General features: G+C 46.6%; 1 protein-coding gene across 2 annotated transcripts in view; it reads left to right on the forward strand.

Annotated features, from left to right (window-relative positions):
* The window catches only part of EYA3 (EYA transcriptional coactivator and phosphatase 3), a 22,062-nt gene extending 10,287 nt beyond the window's left edge, over nt 1–11,775 (forward strand). For both annotated transcript variants that reach the window (XM_010011702.1, XM_010011703.1), the window contains 11 exons: nt 3,370–3,452; nt 4,089–4,272; nt 6,126–6,265; nt 7,253–7,336; nt 7,953–8,042; nt 8,991–9,049; nt 9,597–9,757; nt 9,952–10,066; nt 10,454–10,575; nt 10,852–10,952; nt 11,695–11,775. In XM_010011702.1, the coding sequence (XP_010010004.1) occupies nt 3,370–3,452; nt 4,089–4,272; nt 6,126–6,265; nt 7,253–7,336; nt 7,953–8,042; nt 8,991–9,049; nt 9,597–9,757; nt 9,952–10,066; nt 10,454–10,575; nt 10,852–10,952; nt 11,695–11,775 (1,220 nt within the window). The remainder of the gene's footprint in view (nt 1–3,369; nt 3,453–4,088; nt 4,273–6,125; nt 6,266–7,252; nt 7,337–7,952; nt 8,043–8,990; nt 9,050–9,596; nt 9,758–9,951; nt 10,067–10,453; nt 10,576–10,851; nt 10,953–11,694) is intronic.
* The last annotated feature ends 305 nt before the right edge of the window (nt 11,776–12,080 follow it).

The raw sequence follows: 12,080 nt of genomic DNA on the forward strand, positions 1-12,080 counted from the left end.
GTCTGTGGGCAGCGTGTTCCAAAGCCTGAGCACCCTCTGGGCAAGGAATTGTTCCTCAGCTCCAGCTAAACCTGCCCTGGGGCAGCTTGAGGCCGCTTCCTCTTGTGCCATCCCTTGTTCCTTGGGAGCAGAGCCCAGCCCCCTCCTGGCTCCATCCTCCTGTCAGGCAGTTGCAGAGAGCGATAAGGTCCCCCCTGACCTTCTCTTCTTCACACTAAACCCCCCAGATCTCTCAGCCCTTCCCCATCACACTTGTGCTCCAGGCCCCGCACCAGCTCCATTCCCTTCTCTGGACATTTACTTTTCATGTTCATAGCATGAGCAATACAACACTGACAATACTGCCTTCCTTCAAACGTGACTCTCCTCCAGGTGCTTCCACCAGCAGAATGAATTACAGTGGTTTATAGCACCAGCTTTAATTGCCAGGGTCAGAAATGGTTCTGCATGACGTGACCCCTGGCAGGTTTGCCAGTGACGTCTGAACCCTCTCCTCACTCTCCAGGAGGATTTTAAGCTATTTGATCCCTGCTGTTGGGAGAATGTGGGATTTGAGGAGAGTTTCTCTGCAGGCTGCTCTTTGAAGGTGTGAAAAAGCCACCAGAACTGTGTAAATGCTGTTGCTTTTTTGACAAACCTGTTGTAAACTGGAGGAAACACTTCCTTTTTGGATTTGCTACTTTTCCTTTACATCAAATGAGCAGGCAGCCCACTGAGGCCTGGTGCAAGGGAGGTGGTGAGAGCAGGAGCTCAGAGGATGGACACAGTTGCCTTAATAGTAATCTCTTGAAAGTCAGTCTTTTCTCTCCAACCAGTAGGAGGGTGATACCCAGCTGTAGGATGCTGCTGTCGCACCAGAGGTGCATTTCAGTGCATGGATGGGATTTAGTCTGCAGATGCTGGACTGAAGTGATGCGAATTTGGAGCCCTGGTAAATGGTCAGATGTGCACTTAGTGACTGACAGTTTTGCTTCTTGTGCTAGCCCAAGCTGTGGCCGTCGTGGTCTGTTGCAGAGGTGCTTGGAAGCACCGGGAGCGACAGGGGAGGAATGGCTGCTTCTTGCCTCGCCTCTTCCTGCCCTGGGAGAGCAGAGCAGCCAAGTGAGACGTAAAATGCACTAATTGCAATTTCCCAGCACAAGAATAGGCTTGAAACATCTTTGAAAAGAACTGAAGCAAAACCAAATAGGATGAGTAAGGCAGGGGAGGTAGAGATATAAGGTCTGAGGATGAGGTCTGGAAGTTGGGGAGAAATAGAGAAGTGAGAAAGAGTTAACAGCATCTTCAAGGTAGTATTTGGGTTTGCTGAGGCCATGAAGTGGTCGGTCCTTTCTGGCACATCCATGCCAAACATTTTTGCATGGTTTTTGCCCATTCACAGGTAAAAGGAACTGACCCACAGTGCAGAAAGAACTGGTCAATCTCTGTGGTGGGAGTTGTTCGTAAGGATCTCACTGGATAGAGAAAGGGTAATGAAAAAAGGTTGGAAGGAGACCAGAGTTAAGCTAAACATGAAGTTCATACACAGGGAATCTGTTTTTACCAGAATTCCAGCACTTGGAATCTTTTTGTCCATGATTTCTTAACTTGTTTTCTCTGTCTCAGGGCAGCAGCAGCCTCTTCAGAGCACTCCAGATGAGAGTGGCTTTCTGTGTGCTCTCTGTGATCATCTTGAGAGAGGTGGTACAATAATGTCTTCCATATAACTCATCTCCAGAGAAGAGGCTCTTTTCTGGAGAGCTGCTTTTCACAGTGCCCTGGGAAGTGCCATTCTCTTTAGCTGTAACAACCTTGCTCATTCCTGTGACGTAGATAAGTGGAAGGAGTTTTATTTGGGAACCAGCCCCTATTCTCTAACAGTTGCTTATGAGGAGTATCTGTGATGGGTACCTTACTCTCATAACTGTGCTTCTAGTAGCTGCACAGCTACTGTAGGTACTTGAGTGTCTTCATTCCTGTTATTCCTGCTCAGTGCAGCCTGTTTTCCATTTTCTGAATGTTCTCCCCCAAATTCTCTCCCATCTGGATTTGAACACTGCTGCTCCTATCTGTGAGGGGATTCTCAGGGGCTACTTACTTAACTTCCTTTCTGCTTCTACAGAGATGCCACCCTTCACACTTCTCACCTCTCGTAAACACTGTGTATTTCTGCACCTCTTTTAAGATACGTTCCTTTTAGTTTGCATCTTTTTTTGAGGCATATTTGGGATCCATTCCTCTTCCCAGGAGCTGTTCACCAGGTAGTATGTGTGCGTGCCCAAATGCAACATACATTAAGAGTTCATGGTGGGGCCTGTTTCCTTGGGTAGAAAGACCAAGGCCTTCAGAAGCTCGAGTTCTTCAGGCTTGGGGTGAATTCCTCATGGGTGTTTTCTGCAGAAAGTGAAGGATTTTGTCAGGGTGATGGTAAAGTAGAGGCAAGACTGTGGATTTCATAAAGTCTTTCCATAAGCATCTGAAAGTGAGTTTTGGTTTTATTTGTGTGCAGAGAAAGAAGGTTTAGAAAAATAGAGTGTTTCTTGGAGGCACCTGCTTAAGTACATCCTGATTTTGCTCATGCTGATTTCGTTATGTGTTTTCATTAATCCTCGAGGGTCCCAAAACCCCACGTGGAGTGATGTTTAAAGGAGTGTAAACCCACAAAATCTGCTAAATGACTGGTGTTCCCATAGCAGCCTCTTCTGTGTTTTGGAAAAACTGAATGAAGTGACAGAAAGGCCATGAACCATCCTAAAATTCATACTAACAACTACGTATCTCTTGATAATTTGACCTACAAGCTGTTGACAAATCATTTTGGAAAGTCTCATCCAAACCCCAGTTGTAGTGTCACAAGGATTTGGGGAAATACGCTGCTTTCCTCAGTAGAAAACACCCTTTTTATACTACTGGAAATATTTGTACTGTTCCCTTCAATTTTCTGGTCTAATGAAACAAAACAAATTGAGTCAAATGCAAAGAGAACTTTTTATCAGAGCTGATTTAAAGACATTCACATCCATTTTGTTGATTTAGTCTGATTCATTTTCAACTGCTGCTATTGAACATCAGAAGGTGATTGTTGACTTCTCAAAACTTTTAGTCAAGATGTGAAACCATTTTAACGATACTCCAGTTGCTTGGCAGGGGTAGAGGGAAGGGTTCTGAAACCACTGGGTTTGAAGGTGCTTTGGTTCTCCTTCCCTCTAAGCCCAGTTGAAATGTAACTGGTTTCAATATATACCCCAATTCTTTGATGGCTATTAGAAGCAGAGTGCTGCTGGGAGCACAGATGCTTGCACATAGTAAGTACTTCTTTCACAGCTTGGATTGGTCTCGTCTCTTATGCTTTCCTAGAAGCCTTTAATGCAGTAATTCTTCATTTTACAGCATCAACTACCAATGCCAGTCCAGTCTCTACATCCTCAACTGTTGTCAATATTTCCACGTCAGCAGTAGCCAGCATCTCGCAGGTAAAACTTCTTCCTTGTCATGTTTATGTGCAGCATCAGTAAAATTAAGTGAGCAGAAATTAAAATCCTCAAGCACAGCTTCAGGTGCTCAATGATCTCCTAAATGAGTAAATAGTCTTCATAAATGGATACCTTTTGTCCCAGCATGCAAAATAGTTGCTTGCTGAAGTCAGGGCATGAGTAAAAGCAGTTTATCCTGTGGCTCTAGTGTCTGGGATTGCACCCTCAGCCAGTACCAAGACCACTTTCTGTTGCTGTTAGTACATCTGGTATCAGAAAATAGAACCCAAGACTAAGCCACAAATACCAGAGCACAGAGAGAGTGGACTGATGCTGTGGCATCCACTTGGTACTCCCCTGTTACTGTCACATCATTCTTAATGAATTTATTTGTGAAGAATCTGGAGGCAGAGGAGTGCCTGTCACTGCTGGCCTCCTGTCTGCAGAACCTGCCTGTGCCCTTGAGCTCTCAACCCTTTTTGGGGATGTCTTAGATATGCAGAAAGAAATAGTATGAAGCCCAACTGCTCTTGCTGGGATTTCTCTTTGACAGGTATTTTCTAGCATAAAAGTCATCTTAATAGAGAATGTTTTCTGAAAGAAGTCCCTGTCACAACTAACCCTTTCCTCAAACAGGACTATCCCACGTACACAATCCTCGGCCAGAGTCAGTACCAGACGTGTTACCCAAGTTCTGGTTTTGGAGTGGTGACCCCAGCAGAGAGCAACACGGAGAGCACTGCGTTAGCCCCAGCCGCGTACCCAGCCGAGAAGCCGAGCACCGTGGTGCCTGCGCGGGCGGTGCAGAGACATTCCTCTGGTAATGGCTGGATTTTAGCAGGGTGCCTGCAGAGCACCTGACATAAACAGTACAGAGTGCACACATGGGGAAGGCTTTTTGTCCAAAAGGTAATTGCAGCACCTTTGCATGCTGGCCTGGACAGACAGGACGTTTGCCTTCTGTTGTCAGACTGGTCTCACTGGTGTGCAGGGTCTAAGAGCTTAGGTATGGGAAGACATGTAACTGTGACAGTTCAGGAGATGCCAAATACATGCTCTGAATGCCACAGGGAGAGGGAATTCCAGGGGTGACTTGAAGAGTTGTTAGCAAGAACTACCTGGGACTGCTGGTTGCCATGAGTCGGGCTGGGTGTTCACTTGGCCTGCAGGGCAGTGGATGATACCCACTCTCAAAGCCCCTCTTAGATCCTTCCTTCCTGCAGGCAGGTGTTCAGATACCTCACAGCCATGCCATAGCTGCTAGTCCCATGATGGGAGTCTTCCAGGTCTGCTCACACATTGTCAAGAGCTGTAGTTGGGCCATCACTTCTCAATGAGTTGTTGCTGATGTGCTCAAAAGCACATTCTTTCCTTCCTTCTGCTTTATCGTGTAAAGTGGTTTTGAAATGACAGCTCACCACACTGTGATGTTGTAGATCAAGAAGCACTTCAGCACTTGCCCTCTTTCAGGAAGCAGTTGCCCTCTAGTTAGGGTGAGCAATATCAGATTTATCCGTGAGAATGTTTCTTAGTTGATGTTGAAAACCTATGGAATTGATGTGTCATGTCAGGTCACTGGCCAGGGAATGACCCAGCAGTTCATGTTTTCATGCCATTTTCTTAGCTCTGAAATTCTCCAAGGTTAACATTCTGCACGAATTTCCATGGGAATTGCTGTGTCTTGTTTTGAAAGACCCAGATTGAATTCAAGCTCTCTCAGGTCACTTTTGCCCTCTGCCTTCTCACTACAGTTCTGGTCCTGCTGTGAAGTAGTCAGGCAGAGGTTCAGGATGTTAACTCTTCTGTCTGAACTCTTAGTAAAGGATTCAGAGGGTCTCTCCCATCATGGCAGTAACATTCTGCACATCAAGGCATTGATTTTTATGTGGTTTTATGGTGGTGCTTTACCATTTCCCTGGGAAGGGTGCTCTTACCACTAGCAGAATAGGCTCCACCATGTATCTCCATCAGCCATGGCCATGGTGTTTGCCACCTCTGTGCTTCCAGGACCAAGTTCATCCCTGTTATCCTTTACTAATTCTTGGATAGGGCAGTGGAGCTGTGGTGTGTTTCACAGTTAGCATGCTGTGCATTTGTGTGTGATTAACACACTCCAGATAACTCTGTGCTCTGACTGTTGTTGACTGATAGTCAAAGGCTTTCAGTGACACAGGAGCGAGTAGAGTGGAGGTGGAAACAGCATGTGTTGTATAGTGCTGCTTGGCCAAAAAGGTGTTTGACCAGGAAGTTTGGGAGGGAGAAGCATCATGAAATACTTTCCCTTGTACATTCATTCCAGACTGAGGGTTTCTGGGTTCTCCCAAAAAGTGGTGAAAGAAACCATTGAGTAATAAAGCAGTTCCAGGCTGGTGAGACACCTGAGGGGTTACAGGCCTTGGGGTCGAGGGTGCTCTGTCCTTGGCTTTGTGCTGCAGGCAGAATGCACTAAGTAGCATGGTCCTAGTAGACTGAATGGAGAAAACAGAGCTGCTTTGAAATGCTGGGACAAAGAAATCATGTTTTATGTTCTACTAAGGATTCAACTACTACTGCATCAATAAAGCAAGATAACTTCTTACCTTTTGCAAAGGAGGTTTATGGCCAAATGTTATAAGCTTTATGTTGGTGTTTGTTTTGAGAGATGGGGAGTGAGACCTGTGTGATTTCTTCTAGGAGATGCATCCACAAGTCCTTCATTATCAAGAGCAACAGCAAGTAAAGAGTTAGATGAGCAGGCAAGAAAAAACATCCCTGGGAAGAACAGGGGAAAGAGGAAAGCAGATACCTCCTCCTCACAGGACAGTGAACTGGAGGTAAGTAGTAAGCTTGTTTTCTACAGGTAGCATTGCAGAACAGTGTGGTGGTAAAAGTCCTCCTCTTTTTCTTTCATTCTGTCTCCATGGCAATTTTCCATCTGCCATTACTGGGAAGAATTTGTCTCCATCCTCTTCTCAGTTTGCTTTCAATGAGTTGGGGTCTGCTTTTAGATGACCCTTAGCCTCCTCTTTACTGAAATGAACCATCACAGCTCCCTCAGCCTCTTCTCTAGGCTGCTGGCCATCTCGACAGCCTTTTGCTGGCTGCTCTCTGGTTTCCTCACGTAAGTCTAGAACGAGGGATGCCATCTGGGGCGGCCTTCCCAGTGCCAAGTAGGGTGAGATGGCACCTTCCTCCTATCAGCTAGGCACACTTGGCAGTTCATCTTATCGCACACAGAGTGCTGCTGGCTCATGCTGCACTTGCACCCTCCAGCTCCTGCCAGCCTGGACCCATACAAGGGGTTATTCTACCCCACATGCAGATTCTGCAGTTATTGAACTTCTAGTTCCTGTTGGCCCAGTTCTCCAATTAGTTAAAGTCCTTCTGTATGAAACTGCTATTCCTCATGGCAGCTGATCCTGCTTATTTATCGTAACAGAGGTGTCTCTGATAAACACCAAAGTCATTTACTTAGTGCTCTCCAGATCACAGACCATAAACTTCTCCCCTAGCAGGGCTCTAAAGTTCATCAGCACTCTGAGGTTCTGCTTTTATTACTGTAAAAGCAAGAAAAGCTTTTGGAAACAGTTTGACCAAGAGAGCCTTACTCTGAGTGTGTAGGTGCACTCTAGCAGGATATAAACCCCACTGCAATAAGCTGAAAGAGTTTAATGTGTTCAGCCTGTGACATGAATACTGTTGTTCATATCTGTTAAAAGCATGCAGCACTTAACCACAGAATTGCCCCTAAAACTTGCTGCTTCACTGTAGGTCAGTGCTTGGAGTATCTCAGCTCTAACCTGCTTTTATTCTCTATGCAGCGAGTGTTTCTCTGGGACCTGGATGAGACCATCATAATCTTCCATTCGCTTCTCACAGGGTCTTATGCTCAAAAATATGGCAAGGTAATATTGTCTTGTGGGGGGGAGAAAAAGCATATCTGTCATGCAGAATTCAATGTTGATCTTTGCAAAAGGAATAGATCACGATCATTTGGTTGAAATGTATGAGGTGGTACTTTCAACTTGTTGGGGAAAGAACACTAAATTTGGCTTTACACAGAGCTAGGATACAGACATCACAAACACTTCCCTTCCTGCAAGTCTTAAAAAGTCAAAGTGGTTTTATCATCCTTGGGAATCGTTGAGGTCACAGCACATAGTGAAAGGAAGTACATTTCCTCCTTTAAAATATATTGAAGATTCTGTGAATGTTTTATTTGTGGTACCTCTGACAATGCAGCAGTCCCTGCTGGGCAGTGCTGCAGTGCTTTGCTGGGCAGTGCTGCAGTGCTTTGCTACATTTTGGGTCAATGTATTCCCAGAATGGGGATTTATGTTCTTTTATGGAGTTGTTTAAAACCTTAGGGAAATTGTAGTTCACACCACTGAATGCAGATAGAATTACATCAGGCTTGATAGGCAGTGGAAACACTGTGCCATGTAACTGGGGAAGATTGATCCCAATTTACTCCTGCCTATAACCACAGGGCATTTATCTTTTCTCTTTTTGTTTTGCCAGGACCCAACTATAGTGATTGGCTCAGGTCTGTCAATGGAAGAGATGATTTTTGAAGTAGCTGATACCCACTTGTTTTTCAATGACTTGGAGGTACGTGGCAAATGGTTTTGAAAGGCAAAGCTCCACATTACCTGGTTAGAGCTACGCTGCGCCCTTTGTGAGGGCTGTTGTGCTTCCAAGCCACTTAGTGCTAAAACATAACAGTCTGCAAACCTGAAGTGGTTCCAGGCACAACCAAATCAGAGGTGGACTCCTTTATCTGAGACAGGCATTCTGCAGATTTCTAATGTCAGGAACTCTCATAGCTCTCTGGTGGGTTTCTACTTGATCCTATGTAAATAAGAGGAGTGATTCCTGCTTTGTCTTCTACTTGCACACTGGACTGGTGAGCGCTTTGCTTTCACAGATTCTGTTTTGAAAGGAAGATCAGAGATGTGGGGAAAAAGTGACCTTGAGAATGTCTTATCTCAGGGGCTGTGACTAAGCCAAGCACAGAGCACAGCTTGTGCATCCCAGCCAGTGTCTCAGGAGATTACACTGGCAGCGTAACAAGTGTGAAGGACACACTTCCATAGTCTTGCTGCACGTGAGGAGGTCCCACAGCACCCTCCATCTGCTTTCCTGCAAGCTCTCTCTGCTGCCTCCCATTCCCATCCTGCCTCAAGGACTTCTGAGCAACTCCCATCCTCTTTCATGCGCAGTATTCTTGCCAAATTAAATACATCTCACTGTTCCACACCACTTCCACTGAAGGCTGGATACGAACGATGAACAGTTAATTTTAGGTGCATCACTGATGCACATCATGGAGAAATGATGGGTTTGTTGATACAAATAGAAACTTAAATGAAGTTTAAGTGACTGTGACTGCTTGCAGCTGTGAACTTTGCAAAGGTGGTACCTTTGCAGTTACCTCCCTGCCCCAGGAAAAAACAGAACACCCAATACAGTCTTGTTTTAGATCACACTTTCTTTAACCTGCAAATTTCAGTATGTTTCTGGATTATGACAACACGACTTTATTTGTTTCTTAAACAGGAGTGTGACCAGGTACACATAGAAGATGTGGCATCTGATGACAATGGCCAGGATTTAAGGTGGTGTATGATGAATGCCTGAAATGTATAGCTGATGCAATCTGGTTTTTGTGGGGACTTCAAACCCAAATGGGGTAAGGGATGGAGGTCAGCACTGTGCAAGGGATGAAGCCTGGCAAATGGTGTTTGTTTGCTGGGGGGTGTTTCTTTGAAGACCTACAAAGCATTAAGACTCTCAGAATTATAATGTGAATTACATTGTCCACTGCTGAATGTTACCTTTGTGCTCAGTGATGAATGGAGAACCAACACTCCAAACCTCATGATCTTGACCTTTGTGTGGTTTACATCCACCTGTGAGCTGATTGTGCAGGCTGTCAGAGGGGTGAGGGTGTTTTCTGCTGGGTTAAAGAGCAGGATGGGCTCATGGAAAGGTCTGAGAAGTGCCTGTGTGTCAGGGAGAGAGCAATACAGGGCAAGTGGTGAAGCAGAGCTCCTCTCCAAGGTGCTTTTCTAGCTGCTGTCATCAAGCCTGCACCCCCCAGGAAAGCTGCAGTGATTCTGCTGCTGAGGCAGAACACGTCTCAGATGTGCTTTTCTGAAATAGCAACTACAATTTCTCCACGGATGGCTTCAGTGGCTCAGGAAGTAACACAAACCACAGCTCCTCAGTTGGTGTCCAGGGTGGAGTGGACTGGATGAGAAAACTGGCCTTCCGCTACCGCAGGGTACGAGAGGTCTACGACAAGTACAAGACCAACGTTGGAGGTGAGTGTTCACCTGCACCAGTATCTGAGCACTGAATCTGTGGTGGGTTTTCCCATTGCCTTAAAACAGCCTCAGCTTTGAGGTGCCCTCAGTGCTGTTATTTACTGCAGAACGGGCAGTTGAACTGTGGGCTGCCCCTCTCTGTGTTGGACTTGCCCACTTAGCTGGGAAAACCTGTGGTTCTTGCCTTCCAGGCCTTCTGAGCCCACAGAAGAGGGAAGCTCTGCAGCGACTAAGGACTGATATAGAAGTGCTAACAGATTCCTGGCTGGAAACTGCATTAAAGTCCCTGTTGCTCATACAGTCCAGGTATGGAAACTGGAAACATGTATGTTGCTTTCTCAGCCCTTTTCCTCACTCTGATTCCCATTCAGTGCTGTGTTGCAGCAGTGTCTATGTGTAACACTGCTGCAGGTTGTCACAAGTACTGAGAAGCAAAAGGAGTGAGCGCAGGAATTCCACTCCTTGGGAATTTTCTGCTGCATCATCTGTATTAGGATGATCCCCATAATAGGACTGTGCTCACAAAGTTCCATTTCTGCCAGAGAATTTCTGTTTTAAACAAAAAGCAAATAAACCAAGCCCACAAATCAAGCCTCTTGAAGGCAAGACAGTTAAGCACGTGGCACTTTGGGAAGCTGAGCCAGCTGCCCAGGGCCATAGCTGGGCTTTTACAAGGGTTTTTCTTCCTTTTAGGAAAAACTGTGAGAACATCCTGATCACAACCACCCAGCTGGTGCCAGCTCTTGCCAAAGTTCTCCTCTATGGATTGGGCGAGGTGTTTCCCATTGAAAATATTTATAGTGCTACAAAAATAGGTAAGGAGTTGTGCTGGTGCCTGGCACTGAGGTCTCTGCTGTGGATTAGCTGGGATGTTTATACGGGAAACACAGTTTCTGCAGCTGAGCAGCCCCCGTGGCTGCTGTGGTCCCTCTGGCCATGTAACAGTGATGGCTTCTGGCCTCACGAGCTGAACTGGGTGTTATCCCCTTCCCAGTAAGATGAGAATATGTTTCTGTACTGGGAAGAAGGGACCTGTTTAGGCTTCTCTTATTCTCTGCCTGAGGCTCATGACAGTGGGATTCTGTCGGCAGGTAAAGAGAGCTGCTTTGAGAGGATCGTGTCACGATTTGGCAAGAAAGTCACCTATGTGGTGATTGGAGATGGGCGAGACGAGGAGGTGGCAGCTAAACAGGTGGGTTTGTGACTCTGCAGAGGTGGGAGGTGGCTCCCAGCAAAGGGAGGTTTGCAGGTGTCTTCTGCAGGGATTCTTTCCAGGGCTGAATTCTTCAGGCCAGGGCAGCCAAGGGGAAACTTTGCCTTTGATGCAAGAGATCTCTCCCTGCGTTAAGAGGGGGAATTCTGTGGCTGTTGGTGGTTTAAAGTTTCAGTTTTACTGTTGTTTAGGATTGTGTCTTACATTGTCCCTGTAAGACAGTATCTTGATGTAGCATGTCTTGATCATAGCACACGGCTATTAGCTGGGATCCTGCAGTTTCTCAGAAGCACAGAGGGAGTCAGGACTCAGTTGCCAGCAGCCACATCAATACACAGCATCTACCACTGGTCTGAATGAGGAGCAAACAGGTGGTTCGTTCCTGCTAACTAAAGGCAGGGAAGTGCACAGGTTGCTGTCAGGACACCATCTCTGCAGGCTCCACATGCCTGCCACGTGCCAGAGTTGTCACTTCCCTGGAGAGGCTTTCCTGGGTGAAGCAGCAGCTGAGGTTTCCATCAGGAGCATGCCAAGCAGCTGGTACCTGTCATAAATAGATGTGCAGACAAGATTAAGCTTCAGATACACACCACGCAGCCGAGGTCCTTCCTGAACGTGGTGTGTCACAACCTCGTATTGCACAACCCTGCAGCTGAACCTTGCCTGCTTCCACCTCGCTGTGGAATCACCCCAATAAACCCGACTTTGTCATCTCTTCCAGCACAACATGCCTTTCTGGAGGATCACAAACCACGCAGACCTCGTGTCCCTTCACCAAGCCCTCGAGCTAGACTTCCTGTAGGGAGCGGGAGCGAAGGTGTGACTGCAGCTCCTGCAAGTCCTCTGCATCGCTGGGGAGGCAGGAACCTCGTACATTTGGGGACTCACTTTTCAGCTTGATGAAGAAAACATAATGAGAACTGTGCAGCAGAACACGGCCCCGAGGCACGAGCTCAGGAGCACGGGCCCTGCCAAGCACAAAGGTGCCCTGTGAGGAAGCTCTGGACTCAGCAGAGCTAGAGCTTGCCTGAAGAAGAGACTCACAGAAGCCAGCTGAATTCCTCTAGCAGGTAGTCTCCAGAGGGAGAGGGTGATCCAACAGAAGTG

Source organism: Nestor notabilis, unplaced genomic scaffold (genome assembly GCF_000696875.1).
Source record: "Nestor notabilis isolate BGI_N333 unplaced genomic scaffold, ASM69687v1 scaffold15083, whole genome shotgun sequence".
Lineage (NCBI taxonomy): Eukaryota > Metazoa > Chordata > Aves > Psittaciformes > Psittacidae > Nestor > Nestor notabilis.